Source organism: Heloderma suspectum, chromosome 5 (genome assembly GCF_057233095.1).
Source record: "Heloderma suspectum isolate Gila_16-S chromosome 5, 16-S_ref, whole genome shotgun sequence".
Classification (NCBI taxonomy): Eukaryota; Metazoa; Chordata; class Lepidosauria; order Squamata; family Helodermatidae; genus Heloderma; species Heloderma suspectum.
In genome coordinates this window covers 7,993,326-8,017,216 of record NC_139462.1, presented here as the reverse complement: position 1 = coordinate 8,017,216, position 23,891 = coordinate 7,993,326, and the positions used below count along the sequence as shown (strand labels likewise).

General features: G+C 48.6%; 1 protein-coding gene across 2 annotated transcripts in view; it reads right to left on the bottom strand.

Annotated features, from left to right (window-relative positions):
* Positions 1-2,306: 2,306 nt before the first annotated feature.
* Positions 2,307-23,891, bottom strand: part of GFRA4 (GDNF family receptor alpha 4) — a 140,130-nt gene continuing 118,545 nt past the window's right edge. The window contains exons 5-8 of one of the 2 annotated variants that reach the window (XM_084855304.1): positions 20,576-20,685; positions 18,352-18,486; positions 10,366-10,523; positions 2,307-3,834 (exon numbers count right to left, since the gene is read on the bottom strand). In XM_084855304.1, the coding sequence (XP_084711430.1) occupies positions 3,691-3,834; positions 10,366-10,523; positions 18,352-18,486; positions 20,576-20,685 (547 nt within the window). In that variant the 3' untranslated portion in view covers positions 2,307-3,690. The remainder of the gene's footprint in view (positions 3,835-10,365; positions 10,524-18,351; positions 18,487-20,575; positions 20,686-23,891) is intronic. The other variant, XM_084855305.1, reaches the window with a different exon arrangement.

Sequence of the window (23,891 nt, the reverse complement as noted above, 5' to 3'; positions counted from 1 at the left end):
AGCAGGAGCGTCGCTCTTGCTGCCCTCTCACTGGCTTTGCCCAAGGAATGGGCAGACAAGGGGGTGGATCTTGCATGCTGGGAGCCATTTCCAGCACCTTTGAGTCCTCAGGAAAAGGCACGAGGTAAATATTAAGTGTTGTTCCCCACTTACGTGGCATCAGACCAAGTGAGCGCTACTCCATGAAGGCTGATGCCACAACAAATCCGTTCATTTTCAAGGTGCCCCAAGACTTACGTGCCATTACATAAAAGCAACAAAAAGTAATGCACAGCGAACCTAGAAGGCAAGTGGCTATTCCCTTATTATCTGCTCCTGCAACCCCTGCCACCATTGGAAATTTGCCTTCCGTACCTGCCCCACTCCCAAATCACCTGGGTCTGCCTTTTTATTTTAAAAGTTAAGATTCCAGCTCTCATGAGATGTAATCCAGAAGACAAACTGGATTGGTTGAATGACAGCTCATTTACCTATATTGGTTTGACCTCGAGAGTTTTGATTTAACTTCGTTTGTGCTTGATGACAGAGCTAGATTTGGAAAACGGAGTTGCAAGCATGTTCTAGAAGATGCTCAAGGGCAAAACATGAAAAGATTAAAGAAGCTGGAGATTCACCAAGCTTTTCCCTCCGCCAAATCTCAGGCCCATTTCAAATTAGGCCCATTTCATGATTGTTGATTTTCATTTCTTTCATGTCATGAAAACGGGGACGGGGTGGGGGGGGATGAAATATCATAGGATAAGATGGAGTCTGAACATTTCTGAAAAATAATCTTCAACTCAGATCAATGATATGCAGTTAAAATTGCCTGCATTGGTTGCAGCCCTATGACTGATTTTTTTAAAACAAAAATCTCCCCTTTCCCCATTTTTGCCCATTCAAAGTATACCTCCTGATAATGATGACAATAGCCATCTGAATGACCCACCCCCTCCAACAAAACAAAACAAATCCATTTACAGTTCTAGCAGTATTACAAATGCTGAAAACATAATTGGAAGTCAGACGCCATACTCCGGGATTTCAGTGGTACCAGTGGCTTCCTGAATTTGTCCTTTAGGTCGAATTTCTACGGGTACACTGGTCTGGTGATCAAATGCTAAGAAAATACCAAGATACCATCTTTGGTTAACACTTGACATTTCTAAAGAGATTGTTTAAAAATGCCAGCTCTGAGTAAGATAGCTTGTCACTCATCTTCTTTAATATGACGAACGTTCCATCACTGCAAAGGTCGCCCCAAACCAGAGTCTGCCAGAATGAACAAGCTTAACAAACCAAAAGGGTCACTTGAAGCAACATTTTATTTCTGGGGGCGTAAATGAAGCAGCATGCAACCTGTGCAGTGCACCCGTGATCCTCTGCAAATGTTGCTAAGGATGCTGGAATGCACCTCTTGAGCATTCTCTGCAACACCGTGGAAAATATTTCGGATGCACCACTCAGATTGTGGGGATTTCTTGAATGGGACAGCAAAGACCCCTTAGCTGATCTAGTCCATAAATAATGCAGCACTAATTCAGAGAGAGGATTTGGGGGGGGGGATTAGGACCCAATGATTTGTGAATTCCAATATAACTTTTCCTGCTTACAGGATAATACTTTGAAGTTGTTCTGTGAACACAGGATGGTAACACACTGGGGTAAGTTCTCTCTGTAACTTTCCCCAGCACGATCCTACCAGCTTTTCCAAATGTACGTACTGTGCATGAAGGATTTCTGATGCACTCATGACATTTTGACCTTGAAGAGGGAAATCCCCACTTGCCTGGGGCTCCATGCCTGCCTTGGAGACCCAGAGCGCTTTGGAATGTAGGCATGGGATCAGTTCAAAATACCATCCCATGAACAAGAGGAAGGCTGCAATCCAGTACAAAGTTAAGTGCATTTAAGCCCATGGGCAGTAGCCAATGCGGCACGAGTGCTACCCTAAATTATGTTGTGCTAGCCTTGGCGTTAGCTGGTGTGATGGGTTTTCTGGGGAATCCCATCATGCCAGCTAATGCTATCAGCATTGCGTTAGAGGTCCTTTGCGGTCGCGCAGCATAATTTACCGTGGGGCTTGTGTCACATCGGATACTGTCCCTTGATTTCACTGGACTTAATGATGCCTAGCCTTGCATTGAATTGTGGCCAAAATATTGTGATAGAATCAAACTACAACTGGCCCCAATCAGTCATGTTCACTGATGGGGGCTGTAATACATTTCCCAGCAAGTTCAAAAGGTGGCGCACGGGGAGGTGTTTGGGATCTGCTATTGGAGGCCTAGTTCACACTTCCATGTCCATCACTTTTTGATGGGAGCTTCAGGTGATGACCCGCACCTGTGAATCAGTCATGACTGATCAGTCACCACAGACAGAAGCTCTGTTACTGTTCCATCTCAGCTCAGACTCAGTACTTCTCTGAGAAGATAGTTCAGATGTTTGGCTGAGTGGCGATCATGGGTGTGGACTTGGATCTTGAAGATGACCTTCTGCCTTGGAGCTCAGCAGTTGCCATTTTCCTCAGCAAATGCTTGTTTGCTGGTGTTTGGATGTACAAAATCTGATGTTTTTGCATCTGGATCTCCCAAATCCTGAAGATTGAAATGCTTGAGATCGATGTTTTAGATTTCTGTCCTGCAGTCTCTTTTCAGGGCCAAATTGCAATGATGGATTTTCTGCGGTAAACCCAAACGATCTCTTAAAATCACTCAAGGGGAGTGAATCAGCAGTACAAGTCTGCCATAAACACAGATCTCTAGACGGGCAGTCCAAGCTAAAGACACGTACCAGTGACATGGTAGAATTTCAGGCACGTACACAATGCCTCTCTTGCATCATACCAGATGTAATGGTTTTGTCCTCGGAGGTGCTCCGTTGGAACCAAGTCAATGACTTGCTGATAAGAATGGGTGATTGTTCCTGTTTGGAGCCAGAGGTTCAATTCCACTAGTCCCATCAGTTCTCATGACGCTTCAGACAAGCATATATTTTCAAAGCAAAATCCTCTCCACCCTCAATGGAGAATCCATGCTTTCTATTCCTCACCAAATCACAGTGATGAGAGAGACAGGATCTTGCTATTTTGGCCATGGAGACCATCCAAATGTTTTGGTCTAATTCTGAGTCCGGAGGATACACAATTCTGAATCACTCAACCCTCCCCCCCCCACTTTTTTTTAAGGTGACTGGGTGATGTTATTCCCAGAAGTTGGCAGTATTGGCATGATGAAGCAGTCCCATCACTGACCTAACACATGGAGAGTTTAGGACATGCAATGTCCTGCTTCAACCCATTTTTAGAAGGTTTTCTAAGATGTTGGTAAGATCTGGTTGTTTTGGGTTGCTCATAAGACTGTTTCATCACACCAAGGTGGGCAACTTTTACTGACTTGCCACTGTAAAGAAGAAGCTAATGTGAATTAGTCCTTACTGTGACCTTAGCATGGGTCCATGACAGATCATGGAGTTTCTTGGAGGGGCTGATCTCTAGCTCCTCCTGTGGATGAACACACTATCGGTCACTGGAAAGGTGTTCCCGACCAAGCTGATGAGATGAGTTTCTTTCCTTCTTTCTTTTCTTTCTATAGAGTCGACGAGGAGGAAGATGGAGGTTGGTGTGGCCTTTCACCCCTGCACCCCAAATTGAAAAAAGAATAGAAAGAGCAGTTCAGTTGCAGCTCTTGGGTGTGAGCTTACTCCAGTTCACATGGACACCAAGAGGAATGTACTGGTGGATGCAGAGCACCACATAAGCAACCAGCCATTAACGGTCAGTGCCAGGGCTGAGTTGGAAGCGTCAGATGCCAGGTGAGTAGCATCTCGTAACAGCTTCTCCTCTGCAGATATCTGGAAAGAGAAAATGGGCAAAGGCAAGGCGTTAACAAGGCAACATGTTGCTTTAAAGACTGAACAAGCAGCTGTGTCTCTTTCCCCTTTTTACTTTAGAGCAGGTGCATGGAACCTCAGGCCCAAATATGACTTCCTGGGGTCACAATCTGGCCCGCCACAGTTCCCCAGGCAGCCATGCCTGCATCCCCCCGAACCACCGACCTCTTGGGGATTCCTGGCTTTGGGGCAGTTTTTTTCCCATACTAAAAGGTTGAAACACCTCTCTTGGGGCTTAGCTACTGGCAGGAAGAGCTTTCAGCTAAAATATTATTCCTGCATTTATTTATTCCATTCCTATACCTCCCAACAGCTGAAACCCACAATGATTGGTGGTGCTTTTGGCTCTGCCCACTACTGTTGCACACACCTTGTTGGCAAGCAGAATTATGCTTCCAGCAGCCTCCTGGAATTGCGAATCTGCTTGCAAACAAGGCATGAACCCCGCCTGCTGTGTTTCAGTGCAAAATCATTGCAGTTTTGGCTGCTTCAGTGACAATTTCAGCAAATATGGTGTGGTGAGGCCCCTGGTGGGTTCTGGAAGTGAAACCCCACCCCACCCCCACCCCACATGGTGTTCCAAGGCACTATAGTTGCAATACCATGTGTACATGCCTGGGAGTAAGCTCTATTTAATATAGTGGGACTTACTTTTGGGTAAACATGTGTCCATTTGCTCTGCACGTCATCTAATTTTATTTGGATTTTGTGCTACATTAACATTTATATGCCATTTTTTCAACCCAAAATGAAAGACAATAAAAAATATAAAATAACAACAAAAACCAATGGAGCAGCATAAAACTGAGAGCTCTCTAGAGTCTCAGGCAGAGAGAAGTTCTCCCACATCGACCTCTTGGAAAGCCCGTTTTCAAGAGACACTGGGAATTGAAACTGGAGCCTTGTGCCTACAAAGGAATTGTGTCTCCTCCAGTCTCATGGACTGGAATCTTTGGTTCATGGCTGCTGCTGGAGTTCCTAAACAGGTAAAAGTATCCATCAGAGGCAAAGTGATCAAATGCCTGGCCGCAATATGAAGCGCAGTTTCACAGTCAAGACTCTTATGAATAGGTCATTCATGACTGTCAGTAACACATGCCGAGATCAACGTTTTGCAGCTAGCAGGCGGTTAAATTTTAGTTACACTAACACTTTGTAGTAGGTATATAACAAGTTGTGTGTGGGGTTTTTCTTTGCTTCCAAGTATCAAGTTTATATCTTAGTTCCAGCTACCCAAAAAAGCATTAGGAACAAGAAAAACTGGAGGAGAAACTGATCTGTTTTTGTTTGCTTTTGCACTCTTGTTTGCACTTATCCTAATGTGTGCATTTTGCAACCAGGGTTGGGGGGGGGTATATTTGCACGGACCCTTGCATGCTCTCAGTGCACAAATCTATCATTTTCAGTTCTCTGCATTTCTCAGTTTCCCAATGTTAAGTTCATTTTATCCCAAACACTGCAAAATGTTTTAGTTTCTTTAAAGTTTTCATGAAAATCTGTACACATTTTTGCGTGCATGTCTCCTAATACATGCATTTTTGCCCAGTGTACACATTTTTGCAAATAATTGTCCTAACATAATGCATTTTTAAACATTATTTTTGTGAATGTACACATTTTTGGGGTTGCTTCCCCACTAATATGACATTTTTGTATGCATTTTTGTTGATTAGAGAAGGACATAGCAAAATCTGGAGAACTGTGAACTTTGTCAGGTAACCGACTTTTGAAGGCTAGCCAAACATAATCGTTCAGAAGTGCAAATTACGTAAATTTGCATCAGAATGTGAACCAGATGAATTTTCCTTTCTTCCCTACCTGAGGCCCCCTATGGCAGTCTATGGCTGTGTAGGGACTGAAACCCAGACGACACTCTCTCTACTGCATCATACTGCCTGTTCCTATTTTGTCCATCCCTCAAATTAATATGAGTTCTTACTTATGTGTTTTGTGAAATTAACCTGTGTCCTGGGAGACAGCTTTTCAGGGCAGTGCTACTGAATCTCAGGTTGCTGAGGGAGGGCATATTGGTCCCACATCTGTGGGCAGAACGGTCAGGTTTTGAGCAAGAGCACAGCTGGTCTCTTGAACATCATGGTGACACGTGCTCCATTTCTCTGAGTAGTGGGACATTCCCGGGCTGCAGGCCTTACCTGGGGTTTGGTTTCCTTTGGACAGAGATGCCTGGGGGCTTTGGGGGCTTTTGTAATATGTGAGATTGTTTACCAAAATACAAGCTGAGCAGCACTGGGGAAGTGCACAGCGCACACTCAGAGAGCAAAATCCACTGGAGAGGCAGCTGGCCCCTCAGACTACTTCCTAAAACTCTGTCATCCCTAAACATACGAACATCAGAAGAGACCTGCTGGACCGGACCAGAGGACCATCTCGTCCAGCGTTCTGTTCACACAGTGGCCAACCAGATGCCTGTGGGAAGCCTACAAGCAGGACACGAGCGCAATAGCACCCTCCAGCCCATGTTCCCCAGCAACTGCTGTGCATAGGCATCCTGCCTCTGATGCTGGAGGTAGCCCACAGCCATCAGGACTAGTAGCCACTGATAGCCTTCTCGTCCAGGAATAGCTCAGTGCTCTCTGTCTCTCCCTCAAATAACCTGCAAAGAGTTGTGTGACGCCTGAAAGTGGCCTTGCCAACCTGGTGCCCTCCAGATTGGATGGACTGCAAATCCCATCATTTCCAGCCAGCAATGGAGAAGGCTGGCTGCTTTGCTAGGGACTAGTAAGCAGTGGAGGCTGGTGGCTCCAATGTCAGTGGGGTGGTCAGTCCACTCCGGGTTTCAGCCAGAACTCTAAAGGAGCTCCCCAAGGTGCAAAGCATCCCATCTGGCTGAAACTTGGAGCGGATTCACTGCCCCACTGACATCGGCGCCACCAGCCTCCAGTGCTATTAAGGAATATCTGCCCTCATTCTGGCCCAAACCCCAATCTTAAAACCCTCTGAAGTTGCCTTAAACATGGAGGGTATACATAAAGGGGCCGCATGGGCTAGCTGCATCCATTGCCACATGCTGCCACCATGCTCCCCCAATGAAAACCCGTTTGATGTTTGTTGGGAAACATTCTCTGTGCATGCAGATGTCTGTGCAGAGAGCTCATGCACATGAGGAGGGACTCTGGTCAATCACTACGTGTGGAGAACTTCTGGTGAATGCCAAATGGATGCTTGTCTGGAGAGCATGGCAGCGGGGTGCACCGCATGGCCCCACAAGCCCCTCCGATTCTGTCAAGGAGTGGACGATGGAACAAAAGACGCCTAGCACTCAGTGCAACACAGACGGGATGGCTTCAATGAAATCTGTACATCCCTGCTTTGGGTGTATGCCTGCACAGAGCCAGAGCCCTGATCCAAAGCCCACACGCCTCTCCCGCAGCTTCCGTTTGAGCATGAAAAAGCCAGGGGCTCCTCCGAATGCAGTCCTTCCGCAGTGCTGGTGGCTGGGTTTGGGCCTGGGCCACGGGCAGCAGGCGGACGTCCAGGGCATGGAGACAGGTGCCCCTGGAGCAGTGGCACCAGCCAGCTCACCTCAACGGCTGGGCCGGCCATGCTTCCCCGGCACTCAGCCCTGGGCACCTGGAGCACACGCAGAGCCGTGCGCAACGCAGCAGCCGGCTGGCTTGCGTGGGAGGCTTTGGAAGTCAGGAGCAGCACAGGGATCCACCCCCGAGTGTGATGCATGGGGGCTCTCCGGGAGAGAGGGAGGGAGGGACGGCAGTTGCTCCTCTGCGGGGCTGCAGCATCCCGAGCCCCCCAAGCCGGGCCTGGTTTGTCAGGTGCTGGCCCTTTGAAGCCTCCTTTACTGCTGCCTAATCAGCTTAACGTCTCTCTCGCCCCACAGCTGCTGGGCCCCAGAGGAGTGGGATGCAGCGAGCGAAATTCAGCTGCAAGCGTGGCGGTGGTGGTGGCGGCTCAAGGGAGTGACCCACCCAGGCAGCCTTATCGGACGTGGCTTCAGAATGTATTAATGACTTTCAGAGAAGGGGAACACCTAATGCTGAGGCTGAAGTGACTTCTCCGAAGTGCACTGGGGCGTGGGCGTGTGGCGGCAGGAGGGCTGCAACCTGATGGAATGAAAATCCTCCAAGGCTGGAATGAGGCGTCTGGCAACCAAACCAGGGATTCCAAATCTGGCATTCCTCTCTGTGCACAGTGGAGGTGGTGGCAGGATTTGCATGGGAGAAGCCGTGGGTGGGTGCTTAACCTTTCCACATCCTGCACTTGTCTTCTGCGGCATCCCCCTGTATCTGCTCTCCCCGCTTGACTGAGAAACCTAGTCTCAAAGCCAGGATTGGGGGGTGAGGGGGGCAGTGGCCAGGGGGAAGGGGTCAAGGCTGGCGTCAATGGTAGTCTGGTACCAGCCAAGGCCCACAGCCGCTGGCAAGAGCCCCCTGGGCTCGCTCCTCCTCTTCACTGTGGCAGCCTGCTTGTTCCCCTGGATCTTGCTCTGGCCCAGACAACAGAGGAGGTGAGGAGGAGGAACAGCAGATGCCGCGGCCCCCTTGCTCCCTGCTTCCCAAGCGGCAGCGAAAGCAGTGGCAAGGGCGACTCTCTGAGGGAGGGGGCCCAATCAGAGCATCTTGCCCGAAGGCCCTCAAAACCTGGGCCTGACACTGATGCATGTGATGAAACAGCATTTGTGGAGGTTCAGGAATACCCCATTTTCTTATTTCAATGCTTGTGTTAGTGCTTCCATCAGGGCAGTTCTGAGAGCTGTTTCAACTCTTCATCCCAGCATCACAGGGAACCTGGTGTTTCACTGGTGACTTGTTTGAGTAAGAACTTTATGGAAGTGGGAAAGGGAAAGGGATGCACCCAAACAGGTGCGCGCAGAAGCCCTGTTCTTGCGTGAACAAGAGCCATGCGAAGGCCTGGCACATGAATGAGAGGGAGCAAGGTCAGGCTGCCAGAGGTCCTGGGGCCAAGCCAGGGGCAAGGGGCGCAGTCCCCCTGCCCTTCCACATGGACAATGAACACCTGAAGGGCATCCGTCTTCCTCACATGTGTCCACGGTGCGTTCGGGGTGGGCGTCTGCCCAGCGTAGTGTAGAGGTTTGCTGCAGCAGGCATGGCCAGAGTCGGGGTGAGTGAGTTGGGGCGAGTCATGGAGGCCTAAGACCTCTGGAGAGCACCACATTAGGGAAGGCTCCGCTGAAGTACTCATAAGATGTGGATTGGCCAACTCCGCTTGCCAGCATGGCAAAGGGGATCTTCCTCCCCGCTGCTCCCTGTGCACGGACGTCTGCAGCATTCTATTTTCACAGTGTTCTGTAAAACTCAGTCGCTTGCGTACCATCTTGAAACTACTGCACCAGCTTCCCCTGTCCTGCTTTCCTCCTGAGGTTTAGCACTACAGCTCCCATCATGCCCAACCATTGGTCATGCTGACTAAGGTAAATGGGAGTCAGTGGAGGCTGGTGCCTCTGATGTCAGTGGGGTGGTGGATCTGCTCCAGGTTTCAGTCAGAACCAGTCAGAACTCTAAAGGAGTTCTCCAAGGTGCGAAGCATCCCATCACCCTGCTTTGCGCCTTGGATAGCGCCTTTAGAGTTCTGACTGAAACCCAGAGTGAATCACCGCCCCACTGACATTGAAGCCACCAGCCTCCACTGATGGGACTTGTAATCCAAAACCTCTGGAGGGCACCAGGATGGGGGAAGCTGGTGAAGTAGCAAATGATGAATCCAGTACAGGATATCTCGTAAATCATGTGACTTGTGTTAGTCACACTGCATGGTGCCCTGTTAAATGGAATGCAGGCCCCGACTTCAGATGCAAATCGTGCAGCAGTGTTGCTCGGCTAAATATTTAGATGGCGCACCAGGCCTCCCTACTGTGACCTCCATCATCTGAGCATTTGCTGCTCCTGGTGGCCACCGCTCTTCCATTTTCACCTGCCACATTTCCTCACATCCACCACGCACCTGTCAAAACACTGTAACTCCCTGGAAACAAACATGGCGGCTCTCATAGGAGGCCGTTGCCAGATTGTCTCAGGATGTGCTATTAACTTCCTGTCCATTGATGTGGTAAACATAGCGTAGCCTCCCAACACTCGATGCACTTGAGAGGCAGGAGAGTGCAATGCCCATCATCCCTAGCCAGCAACACACCTCCCATCATCCCCAGTCAGCAACACATCTCCAGCACCTCTCGAAGGCGCCAGGTTGGGGAAGGCCGAGGTACCTCCAACAGAGAAACTGACTCCATCTCCTTTTCCACTCCTCTGCATTCCTTGGAACCCAAAGCCTTGTTTTCTGAACGTCTTTAGGAGCAGAGCCGAGGCCTGTGGCAGCCAAGGCGAGGGAGCTATGCAGCTTGAGTGCTCAAGGGCTCCTTCTTTGTTTTTCGACTGTATCTGTTATGCTGGGGGCCGGGGTGGCACAGACATGTCTTTCTCCCTCTAGGGACGGACTGACAGCCCGCTACGGGGCGTCTGCCAGATTCAGCCTGAGATTGCTCTTGGATTTCTAGCCTACCTTGGTGGGCTGTAGCTGCTCGAAGATGTTCTCTCTGAGGGTGGCTGCGGCTTTGCTGCCGTTCCGCTCCTGTTTGCGCATCTGTGTCGTCGGAGGGGTGGAAGGACCCAGGGCTGTGCTCAGGTACGTCCCATTGCCAAAGGCCTGGATGGCATTTTCTGAAGGAGAAGAAGAAGAAGCTGTCCAGTTTGAGGGCCATACTCCTGAGCTGCCTCACAGTTTCACTCTGGGGGCCCCGTGCAAGGTGGGAGTGAATATTACAGAACCTCCACCAGAGGTGGTCTCTGTACAAGTAGACCTCACACCTAGGGTGGCCTCTGTTTGGGAAAGCCAGCAGAGGACCATCCTCTCTGTGAAGGTGTCCATGTCTGCTGGAAAGTCAAAGAGCTTTTCTACACAAGGCATTCATTGTGCGCTAATTATTCCCTATTCATGGTTGTCTATGAGTTCTTTAGATGATGTTGGGACCCTCCAGTTTGACTTCTGTTTGTAAACACTTCTGTTTGTAAAAAAAACACACAAAACAAAACGAGTTTTTTTTAGAGCAGGGAAAACGGGGTGTTATTTCTCATGGCGACAGAAAGTGCAATTTTCTCTAGTTTCTTTGCACTATTTCACTATACCACTGTGCCACCCAGAGGTTATGAAGCAGACAAGCAGGAAAGGAAACGCTCCTTGTGTAGTGCTCAGATCTCAATTCTGTGACGAAACTGAAAGGAGATGCAGCGGAAAGTAGATGCAGAGGAACAGCCTCATGTAGAAAAGCCCAAAGAGCCATAAGAAAGGGAGTGCATGCAGGGGCTTTGAATTTGCCCATGAACAGTTGGCACCTGGATAGCAGACTGAGCGGGCCGTCTTCTCTACTATGGTGAGAGGGCTTGTCATTCTATTTAAATAATAGCTAATATTTCTGAAAATGCACATATATATTTGCATATGCAAATTTTATGGACATGAGTGTTACCTTTTGTCCTCTTTTTGGGCAACGCTAAGTGGCCGCCCTAATCATGCCCTGCCTATATGCAGCCTTCATAGGCCCTGTCTGAGCCTGTGCCTCACTGAAGTGGTCAGCCTGGGCCTGGGCTGTACCACTTCAGTCTACAGATGATCATATCCCCAAGCCTTGCACATAGAAAAATAGTATGTCAAGGAGACACTGAGGCTTGGCTAGGCCCCTTCATCCTGCCGTGCTAGTTTCTATGAGGAAGGAATTTGTTTGTTTGAGGGAGGATCATTCAGTCATGCAGATCTCCACCTGCATTCTGAAGTGGTACAGCTCAGGTGCAGGTTGAACACGTGCACTCGGCCTGAGGGACCAGTTGGGAATGTTAGAAAACATTCGGCTGAAGAAGGGCAAACATTACACCCTACCTTCTGCCCTACTTTCTGCCAACTTTCTTATCTTGGGGGAGAATCAGCCATTGCTATATCAGGCATCTCCTGTTCCACCTGGAGTTGCATCAGGGGCATTGCTAGGTTCTTAAAAGATCTGGGGCGCAGGCCCATAACACACATTTGCGCATATATATATATACACACACACACGCATATATAATACCCGAGTCTAAGCGCACCTCATATATATGTGTATATATGTATGTGTGTGTGTGGTGTGTGGGCATGTGGTGTGCTTGTGTGTGTGTATAGATTACATACATACATAAGAAGTGTGCACTCACCCCCCAACCCACTTCAACTCAGACCCCAATTCAGCATTTTGGAAAACATCCCGCTTCTGCTTGGGCCAATTTGTAGTCGGACCACTTTAGCTCACCACCAAACCTGAGTCAATGTTTGGAAAAATGAGTCTTTATGCTTCCTGCTGACTACCATGGGAAATTAGAAAAAAACTGGATGATAATTTCAGGCATAGTAGCCCCCTAGAAGGGGATTACACCTGCTCAATGTCAGAAAAAGTAGGTGCAGGGTTTATATTTTGATTTTCTTTTAAAGGGAACTGCCAATAACATTTTTTTAACATGGAAGAATTGGATGAAAATTTCAGGATTCATTGCCCCATCAGAGGAGATCATGTCTGCCAAATTTCAGAATGATAGCCACAAAGGTTTTGTGCAAGAGTGGCCTTGACATTTTGAGGTCTCCAAAAGAGGACATAGTTATCTCCTTATTTTCCTTGTGGATCATTGTTCTGAAAATTACAGACAGCCTAGAGTTGTCCCTAAGTAAGAAACCAGTAAGGTTTCAGAAGATTAGGTACAGCAGTTCATGTGGAAGGGGAGTTCTCCAATTTGGGGGAGGGAGTGATTTGCTTTCCTTTCCCTTCCCCCCTTCCCCAAGAGTTTTTGGGTAAATTTGTATGAAAATGCACACGTCTTGCCCCCAGGCAAGAAAGCTGCCAAGTTTCTGAAGGATATACATGCATGCAAATTTAGAATTATTAGAATGTATTTACATTTCACCAAGGTTAGCAGCATGGGAACATGGGTGGGAAGGTGCTATTGCACTCATGTCCTGCTTGTGGGTTTCCCGTGGGCATCTGGTTGGCCACTGTGTGAACAGAATGCTGGACTAGATGGACCTTCTGATGTTCTTAAATATAGAGTACCTCTGAGCATATGCAGAATGCTTTTCTTTCACCACTGAGCACTTTCATTCTCCTCCTACCAGTTCTGTTTCCCTCCATGCAACCATCCCTCCTCATCCTACCATCCTCCAGCAATTCTTCGTAAAAACAGATTATCTTGCTTTGTGAAACTCTCTTCTACCTCCTCCTTGTTATGTACAAGCTCTCATTGTATCCTCCTCCCCTAATTTCATTTGTGCCAAGACTTCACCGGGATTCAGCCAATGAGTCTGTTTTCAAAACTAGGGCTCAGTTATGGAGAAACTTTGAGCATGTACTAAGTGCTTTTCCCTCACCACTGAAGCTAGTTCATGCAACCCCCCCCCCCCAACATGACAAAACATGCATAGGACTGAGCTGAAAGGGTAGTCAATTCGTTAGACGGAATTGGGTAGGCACTGTGTTAAGCCTGCAGTTGCATGCTTAGAGCTCAGGACTTATTTCTGAGTAAACATGCAGAACATCAAGGTGCAAACCTCCCTGCAGAAGTAATTCATGCTGGAATCCTATGCACACTTTCCTGAGGGTAAGCCTCATTAAACATAATGGGACTTCTGAGTAGGCATACATAGGATTGCATAAATTAGCAGTATTTATCTCCCCTCCACTTAAAAAAAAAAATCCCAAACCTGCTACTTGTATTAAAGCTTCGTCTTCATAGGAACATAGGAAGCTGCCTTATACTGAGTCAGACCTTGTGTCTGTCTAGCGCAGTATTGTTGACGCTGACTGTTCCAGGCAGGATTCTTTCCTAGCCTTACCTGGAGATGCTGGGGATTGAACCTTACCAAGCCTGTGCTCTGTCACTGAGCAACAGCCCTTCCTATTGCTGGAGAATGGCAACTGACAAACAAAACAGCCCCAGATTTGTTTCTCTGCAACCACGTGAACCCACTTTTCTCAAAGACTTGAGTGAGGAGAAGGAGAAAAACCAGCCCTCATGTCTGTTTGTAGAAAGCCAAATACAGTTCAGAACTTCTCTTGCCCACCAAAGAGAATTCCCTTTAAGAATTCCCCAAGGTATGCTCTGTGTGGAATAAAGAAGAGAAGGAAAGAACAGGATAGGGGAGGGAAAAAGAAAAGAAGAATGGCGATTGGAAATGCACGGGGGGGGGGGTTAAAGAGAGAATTCCCTAAGCCCAGTGGCTCCTTTGAGAGAGGTAGTACTTCAGAGGAATTTAGGAGGCTGTGGAAGGTTTGTAAGGACTGCATGTACTTGAATTAACTTTATGAGGTGAGCTGGCTGAGGGCTTTTTCTAGGTTTTTTAAAACTATTTAAAACCTATTTAAAAGCCGCAGCAGTGTAAGCCTCCTAATGGTCACCTTAAACACCTTCTGATTAGGATCTCTAATCCCCTGTGTGGTTTGACAGTTTTTACTTTTTAGTCTTTGAGAAAAGGAAACTTTACGCATGTCTAGCACAAACGCCACTGGATCTAACTGCCTGAAATTTGGCAGGTTCAGTCAGCTCCATAGGGGCTGCCAGGTCCCCAAATTCCATGCACTTATGTGGAAGAACAAAAAAATGATAGCTCTTTGCTTTGACAGATTTTCTTGAAAAAAGCCAATTTTACCTGTGACTAGCACAAAAGTCACTGGACCTAACTGCCTGAAATTGGGTAGGTTCAATCAGCTCTATGGGGGCTATCAGATGTCCAAAGTTCATGTATTTATCATACAAAGCTAAAAAAGTTATGGCCATTTCTGTTTTCCAATGCATGTCAATGGGAAAATGTAGGGGAAAAAGGCAATTAGGACAGCCCAAAAGATCTGGGGCCTGTGCCCAGGTGGGTCGTGCTATAACGATGCCCCTGGGTTGCATTCGGGCCTGTTGTCAACTGGGAATCCATTCACCCAGCTCACAACAAACATTATAGCAGGGTGGAGAACCACAGGCCTGTGGGCCAAATCTGGCCCTCCTGAGATCTGCAATTTCCCCCCACCCCATTCCAAAAAGTTGAAATGCCTCTCTTCAGGCTTAGTTACTGGCAGTGAGAGTGTTAAGCTGATATACATTGGTATATTTAGTATTTGGCCCTGCCCCATTTTGCCTTTGGCTCTGCCTACTACTGGAATGCACTCCCCGCGCCCCAAGAGCATTTCCAAATGGAATTCAGATCTCGGGCTGAAAGGAGTTCAGCATCCCTGCATTATAGGAATTTCTGTTCAAGATCAACGTGCACATGCATGCTCATGTACACCCACTCACACACGCGCACACACATTCATGCACACTGCTACCCTGAGGGCTTACTCAGTGAAGAGACAGCAGGATGATGCTGGCCCCAAGCGATCCCTTGGAGTGGCAATAGTTTCAAGGTTGATCAACAAACACTTCAGCATCTAGCATAGTTGGCTAAGAAAGCCTGAGCTACAAATCAGGACATGCCTGGCTCAAAACTCACCTCGAGCTCACTCAGCAGCCTGAGGCAAGCCACCCTCTCTCTCTCTCAGCACCATGTAGCCAACAGGGGGTTAATGTATACTGGCCTACCTTACAGGATGGTTGTACACATTACAAGAAATTAATTATGTGACTGGGATATAGTTTTAAAGACTATATATAATGTTATATAGATCATTCTAAAGAACTATATAATGTCAAGAATTATGGTTAGTATCATGTAATAATATCTAGCAGATGGCCTTCCCCTGTATATATCCAGCTGACCTTTAAGATCTTCAGAGGAGGCTTTGTTGGTTGTTCTGCGACCAACGGAATGTCACCAGGTAAGATCTTGAAGGTGGGGCCTTCTTGGTGGTGGCACCCACCCTCTGGAAAACCTTCCCCCATGCAGTTTGGGAGGCAGAAAATGTGGTATGTTTCAAACACCTCCCCCAAATGCACTTGTCCTCCCTGGCTTGTAATTAATTGCATCTATTTGTATGCTGCTCCATCTTGCTGCTCCTTGTATTGTTTTGTATCATTGCAGTTGGAATTGTTTTTCCTTGTGTATTTTAAATGTGATTTGTATTGTTACTGCAGTTGAAATAGTTTTAAAGCATGTATTTAAATGTGGTTTATGTCAACCCCTTAGAGGTTTTACTAAATCAAGCAGTATATGGATAATATAAATGAATAAATGATATGGTGCTGCCCCTGCCTTTCCCCTCTGCTTTTTGAGTATATCCAGTGATCTTTGCTCCTTCAGTTCTATCACCCTGCACCGTCCAACAGTCTGCTGCCTTGCTTCCCCTTATGCTTGGTACCATCTCGCTGAGGCTGACTCTCTTCCTTTAAATCCCTCCTCAAAACCCTCCAACTGTCTCTCCAAACCATACAGAAAGTAAGCAGAAGGAGATGTAACTGAACAATGATATGTTCTTCCCCTCTTTCCCCCACCCCCTGGCCTGCCTCCATTTCCCTCCCCTCCTTCTGTTGCCTCTCTCATCTTGCTTCCTGGATTGTATGCTCCTCTGGGCAGGGACCTGTGTTCTTGGACCTGGATGATGCCACGGATGATGCTGACAGTTTTATTTATTTATGTAGCATGTCCAAGGATCCTGGGGCAACATCTGTCCTCTTGGTTGTGTCCCAGCTTAGGAGTACCTTTCCCCAACTGGGCACCCTGCAGATGTGTTGGACTGCAGCTGCCATCATTCCAAGCAAGCAGGCCAGCACATCTGGAGGGTACCAGCTTGGGGAAGGCTGTTTTAGTGGAACTAGGTGTCTGGAGAGGAGAAGAGGAGGGGAAATTAAATTTTTAAAGAAGTGTTTATCATTAAATTACATAAAATTTTAAAAGAATTAAACATGAAAGAATTAAGCATGAAAGAGCAACTTAAAAACAGCTGGGAAGCTCAGTTCCTTTTCAAGGACTCACATGTCATGACTGTATTGCGGCCGCCCAGCAACGTCCCACGGTGCTCTCTGCTCTCACCCCTTTGTGTTTGCTTAGGGGTTTCTAAACTCTATGGCACAGTGGCGTGAACACACACGCAGCCTCCCCATTCTGGGGGGCAACGAGAGAACAGATGTGTGAGGGAGAAGCATCCTCCCCCCAAAGTGCCCCTCTTGAGATGAGCATGGCAGAGTCTGTGGAATGTTAAATGTTAAAAATATTAACTACTGTGTTCTGTTGTTTATTGTATTAAGGTTTTACTGTTTTAAATTGTCGTGCACCGCCTTGATGGGTTTTTAGCAAATAAGGCGGTGATAATAATAATAGCAATACTACTACTACTACTACTAATGATAATAATGATGGTAATGACAGGTTTTCTCCATCCAGCTGTATCCCCTCTGCAAATGAGAGGCTAAAAGGCGCCAAGGGCGCTTCATGTCTGTCCTTGTGTGCCCCCGGCAAACTAACACCCCGGCGGCTGGGCGGCCTGCCCTTGTGAGAGAGTTCTGGGAATGAGGGGACATTTGGTCCTCCCAGCTGCCCATCTCCAATCTCTGGCAAGGTCCGCTCTTGTCAGGTCTCCTTGAGCCCTGACAGTCTTGCGTCCTTCTTGGGACGCTGATGAGTCTGGACGTGATCAAGCTGCCTCATCGCTTCTGGGCCAGCAGAAATTTTTCTTTCCTGCCTCTGTCATTTGGAAAGGCCGTCCGGCCCACTTTGCCTCCTCCTGCCGCTCTCAAGGACTAAGACATCCATTTGGGACAGGAGGATTCTTCTTCCTCAGGGGTGACATGATCATGACGTTAAACTTGGACATGAGAGGCCTGTGTTTGCATCCCTGCTCAGCTAAGGCCGGCCGGCCTTTTTTTTTTTTAAACTGTCAAGGCTCCTCTTGGCCCTCAGCCTATGCACCTCCATTCCACTGTGGCCAAGGGGGGAAACCCAGGGAAGCCAATAAGGAAGCCTCTTTGCAGCAATAGGCTGGAGTGGGTCATGTGATACTCACTGGTCCCTCCCTCATAAGGGCTTCGGGGTCAGACTTATTCACTGGCCTTGCCCATGAAGCAGACTCATGGCGTTAATGTCTCCCTTGCTCTTCCCCTACCCTGCCTTGGCAGGAGGTGGTTTCAAGCCAGCCCCAGTTTCCTACCTGTAAAAATGGTGACAAAAGGCCAACTTTGCAGGGCTGTTTTGGGGATGAACAAGTCAAGGAGGGCAAAACACTTTGGGTGTTTGGTTTGTTTGTTTGTTTTTTCAACAAAGTGGCTTGTAAATTGTCAGGTGACAAGATCCTGATGTTTTACAACATGGCTGAGTGACAACAGGATACAATCCTTTGAAACAGTCACACAACCCGGGTGCCCAGACCGCATCAGCTAGAAACGGTTGTGTTCTTAATCAAACCTTCATTCACACAGGACACCAGACTCGGCCTGTTGGTTGAGTGAGGCAGGCATGAGCAGAAGGAGATCCATCCACAGATCATCCCCCTCCAAACCCCCTGACCCCCCCCCCCGAATGGGGGAACAACAGTGTGGCAGCTGCGTGGTAACTCACGGAGGCAGGGATTCTCTGTGAAGAGGTGCAGGAAGCTCTCGCACTCCTCCTGGCGGTTTCCGCTGGTGTTGCACGTACACCAAGGTGCTATGTTAGAGGTCGAGTTGTCGATATAGTTTGGGGTGATGGGACTACCTGCCAAGGGGAGAAGGAGGAGTGGGGAAAGAGAGAGAGAATATCTGTTGACGGGTGGAGAAAGAGAAGGTGAACATCAGGCAAACTCAGCAATAGACCTCGAAAGAGCTGCTCGGAACAGAGAGTTCAAGTCCCTGGAGCTCAGTTTCAGCTCAAGTACAGCAACTGGATTATTGGGCGTGCAACTGCACATACATGTATGTGCAGTGTGTGAATGTGGATCTTGAACAAACTGATGAGTTCAACATCCGCTCAACCCCTGCTGATGTCCCCTTTCTCTCTCTGTAATGAAGCCTTCCCCAAACATGTTGGAGCACAACTCCCATCATCCCCAGCCATGCTGGTTAGGGAAAGCTGGCTTCATTCAGCATACCCTGGCTCCTGAAGCAATGACAAGGTGCATTCCCCTGCCAACAGTAGCCAGCGAAGTGGAACCAGGGGCAGAGGGAAAAGCAAATTTAAAGATGTTAAGACATGGGGTAAGTTGAATTAGACACTGTGGAGGGGCAGGGGGAACTCGATGCACCACTGCCATTTTCAGCAGAAGTCCCGTGTTCTGTCCCGAAATCCTCTGAAGTTTGTCTTTGATAGGACAACCTGAGCAAATTTCTTGCCCACAGTTTTATTGCATTTACCCCATCCGCATGTAGATGTAGAAGTCATTTCTGCTGTATGGATGGTCTGAAAGAAGTGAGGTGGAGAGACCACGCCACCCCCACCAACTGGGACCAACTGTCTTCTAGTTTACAAAAACCGCCTGCTCTCCTAGAGATGATTCTCACTTGCCACGGGCAACCAGGCAACCGGCTGTTTACCAGCCTGCATAAACTGATGCACAAACGTTATATTATCAGATACAAAGCTATATCACGTTCCTGGTTCATTCCTAGTGGAAATTACATGCAGAGCGCCAGTTCCCACTTTCTGGTGGGAGATGATGCCCTGGTGGGTATTTGGGGGGTGCCTGCCCCAAGGCAAGTTGTTGAGCCCTTGTGGTGGAGGCAACAGGGAGTTGGTGGTGGGCACACAGGGGCTTATTGAATGTTCGACTAACACTCGACAAGCCTTGAACACTTTGGGGGCAAACAGGGGGGCCATCCCTCATCCCAGCACATGACAGCCCCGTGGAAATCCAGTAGTGCCCAAAGGTGTGCTTTCTTGCAACGTCGGAGATGTCCATGTGAGATTCAGGCACTCTGGGAAATACCGATGCTTTCGACATTACAAAGAGCCTTTTCTTTCGCGAGCTGTGTGCTTTGAGTAAGACCTTCAATCTGATTCTGTGTGTAATTGCTACTGCACTCAAGTTTGAAATCCATTTGGGATGCGGAATGGCGTTTTGGCTGTATGCCCTAGTCCAGCAGCCCAGTAATAATAAATAAATACATAATCCCCTAATCCTTATGGTGCCTTGTCCCTCCTATCAGCTTTCCTTCTCTCCCGTCAATGCCCAAGGAACTGTGGGACTGGTAGGTCTTGCGAGAGCACAAACCTCCCTGTCTCTCAAACCAGAAGTCCTGGTTCAACTGCACAAGCACACACTATGTTCTGCTCTGGGTCAGCAACTCCCCATTCACAATAGTGCATGCTCTGCTCAAACACCTTCTCTGATTGGCTCCAGCTGATACACAGATACAGAAAATTAGTTTCCACAGCTATCCTCACGCACTGTCTCTAACAGCCTTCCCAACCTTGGAGCTCTGAGATGCATTGGACTCCAAGTCCCATAATTCCCAGTTGGAATTGAAAGTTGAATTATGGAGTTGAATTACGGGATAACACATCTGGAGGGTTGGGAAGGCTGGTCTACAATGTAGCCTCAATATTTTCATCACAGTAATTGGGTTGCAGCCTGGGCTAGGCCCCCTGAACTTCTAGGTCCCACAGAAGTGTCCCCTGCCTCCCATACACACACACACACACACACATAGGCCCCAATTGTGTCAGTTGGGGCTGCAAAACCTCTTGGTTGGGGTGGGGGGAACTGGTCATGTTCATATTCACAAGGCAGTCGTTGTTCTGTGTAACTGCAAGCCCCCCCTCACTCCCCAAATTTCCAGTAATGTGGAAAGATATCCCCGCTGTATACCTATAATTCCAGTATAGGCCAACAGACATGCCGCATAGTTTTCCCTTCGGCATCTTGTTGCAGACTGTGTGGATGGCTGGCAGTTAAACTGGAACTCGGCGTAACGGGATCTGGGGGAGAGGACAAAGATGCAAAAAGGGAGCATGTTAATGAGTTGCATTCAGTTTTCCACACTTGTATGTAAGCGGGCTCTTGCTTAGGGCTAAGAGACCAAGCAATGCCATGTCCTTGGTGGTCCAAAGCAATCATGGATTAATAGTACTAGTAGTATTAGTATTAGCAGTAGTATTACATTTGTATCCAACTGTCTTTTTCCTTTTGCAAGGAACCCAAGGCAGCTTGCATGATCTTTCTCCTCTCCATTTTTTCCTTACAATAACCCCGTGACACAGGTTAGGTTGAGAGTCAATGACTGGCCCAAAGTCCCCCAGTGAGCTTCATGGCCAAGTGGGGATTAGAACCTGGATCTTCTGAGTCCCAGGCCAAGGCTGTAACTGCTACACCACGCTGGCTCCCAGAGTTGAAGACTTAACACCCTGGTTGTGTACAATTTTTACCAGGGGGCCTTTTTGAGTGGCAAAGTTTGGTCAAAGTCTCAAGTTGGCCCCCAAATGACTGTTTAGGAAGTTCACCCCTATTCTTTCTCTCACCCACCCCACATCGCTCTTTCTCTCCCTTTTGTCTGCCTGTAACGGATTGGGATGCGGTAGGAGGGAGGCAGAGATGACCCCTCTTGTCACTGTCGACTGGAGGGTGGCCACTGATGCGTCACCAAAAGAGAGGAGAAAAGACACTGATTTGCATAAAAATGCATATGCTAATTTATACATAGAGATGTAAATGTAGAAATAATGACTATAATTTAAGTTGAAAGATAATGCATCTCCCGGGTGAGCTGTGTACCTGCTCAGCCAGCTGTCTAGGAGCTAAATTCAACCTCAAGGGCAACTTCGAGGCCCCTGGGCTTTCCCCTTCATAGGGTTCCTTGTCTTTAAACTGGACTGGGGCTCCTCTTCAGGTACAGCTGGGCTGGGGATCTTATCGGCAGTGGAGGCTGGAGGCTCCGATGTCAATGGGGTGGTGAATCTGCTCCGGGTTTCAGTCGAACCAGTCAGAACTCTGAAGGAGCGATCTGAGCTACAAAGCACCTCGGAGAGCTCCTTTAGAGTTCTGACTGAAACCCGGAGCAGATTGACTGCCCCACTGACATCGGAGCCACCAGCCTCCACTGGTTATTGGACCACAACTCCCATCTGCTCCAGTCAGCACGGGCAATGGTGAGGGATAACGTCAAACAGGGAACAGTAGACTAGGACCCACGGCCACCCTATCATTGCCTCTCCCCCCTCCTATTTCAGAAATAGCTCAGGGGGCTCTGAAGGCAAGGAATGCACAGTGGATACGGCCTTCCTTCTCTGGCTGAGCCCCCCCGCCCACTCTTGGTCTTTTCCTCCCCCCCTTTGCCCCTCCACCAGCTATTCCAGAAACATTCTGTTGGAGATAGATGGTGGGGAGGCCTGTGTGCGCAAGATTGAAGCCCACCCCATCCTGCTTTGAGCGTGTTAGAAGCGGGGGGCAGGGGGAGAACCCATGCAGAAGCTGGTCAGAGGAAAGGGATGAGGCCAGGGGAAGCCACCCAGGGAACCTCAGAGGACCAGATTTGGCCCCTGGGTCTGAGGTTCTGCCCCCCCCCCTTTTACAGGGTCAATGGCCTTGTGAGCAGAGGCTCCTCGAGACTTTAGGTTTGTTTGTGATTTCTCTTTGTTAACAAGTCTGCCTGCAGGGCCGGCCTCAGGATAAACAGCGCCCTGGGTGAGAAGGAGTGCCCTTGTGGGGATTTGACCAGATTTGACTCCTCCGTGGTCGGCTTTGCAGGGCCACCCAGCGGGTTCCCGGGGAGAGGTGCTGGCGTGATGTTGGGGGCCCTGCTGCTGCCCCCTACAAGGACCCATGCGTCTGTGTGCAAAAAGGGGGCCACATGCGAGAATTCACGCACGGACCGTATTTGCAGAGCTAAGTGCTCAGTAACGTTGCCTCAAAGTAAAGCCGTGTCCCACTGATTTTTACCTAGTGCAAAGTGGAAACTGAAAAGGAAACATACTTTCAAGCTAACTGAAGGAAGATCATTTTTGTAGTTCGTATCCAAACAACCTGTAGAGCCTTGAAAGAAAAGGTTACAGGCACTTGCTTTTTGCCACCCGAGATCACTGCGGACAGTACATTAAAAAAACACAGCTCAGCTTGGTGCCCCCTCAGCTCGGCTTGGTGCCCCCGTCAGCTTGGCACCACGGGCGCCCACCCAGCTTGCCCACCCCTGAAGCTGGCCCTGTCTACATGCTGAGCAGGGAGGAGCAGAGCACATCACCAGATAGGCAAGCCTTAAAGCAAACAGTCCTCACCCAACAAGGTGGGATGATCATCAGCTAGCACCCCCCAGCCATCAGTGCCCATTAATGAAGCCAATTTAGTTGGGCCTTCGCTTCTCACGGCCATAACAATATATTCACAGGTAAGTATGAAGGCACGGAGGGTGTGCCCAACCAGGTTCTCTGCCAACCAGCTGTTTTCTTCTGTTTCTAAGCCAGACTTGTTGAACCTCAGGCCCAGGGGACAAATCCAGCCTGCCTGGCGTCCCAATCTGGCCCTCCCAAGTTCCCCAGAAGGCCCCACCGCCTTCCCCCAACCACCAATTGTTTGGTGATATCCTGCCTTTTGCACATTTTCCGCACCACCCTAAACGGCTGAAATGCCTCTCTGAGGCTTTGGTACTGATAGTAAGAGTTTTAAGCTATAATATGCTGGTGCTTTGGCCCCGCCCACTTGCCTTTAGCCCCACCCACCAAGGGAATGCCGCCCCCGAGGGCTTCTCTGGAATTGGATTTGGCCCTTGGGCTGAAAGAGCTCCAGCCCCCTGCTCTAAGCCACTGCTCCTCCTTTTCTGCTGCTTCTACAACCATGGTCACTGTTGAGCCTTGTGCAAAACTCAAGCAGCGTTTTCATATGCACACGATGCGCTGGTTCTCATGACACAACAGCCCACCATGGGTTATTTATTTAACCCATGGTGAGGCTGAGGCGTGTGCGGCATCTGTTTTGCATATCCATCCCCTGCTCAGGGGTTGTCATGTTGTGCAAAACTGGCAAGCGTATTGTGCAAACAAACCTCACATGACCCTAGAACAGACCATGGGTTATGCGAGGGCTGTTTAACCCTCGCACAACCCACGCTTGCCAGGTTTGAACAACATGGCGACCCCCAAGTGGGGGTTGGGCATGCAAAGTGGTGCCTGTGGGTTAAATAACCCACAATGGGCCA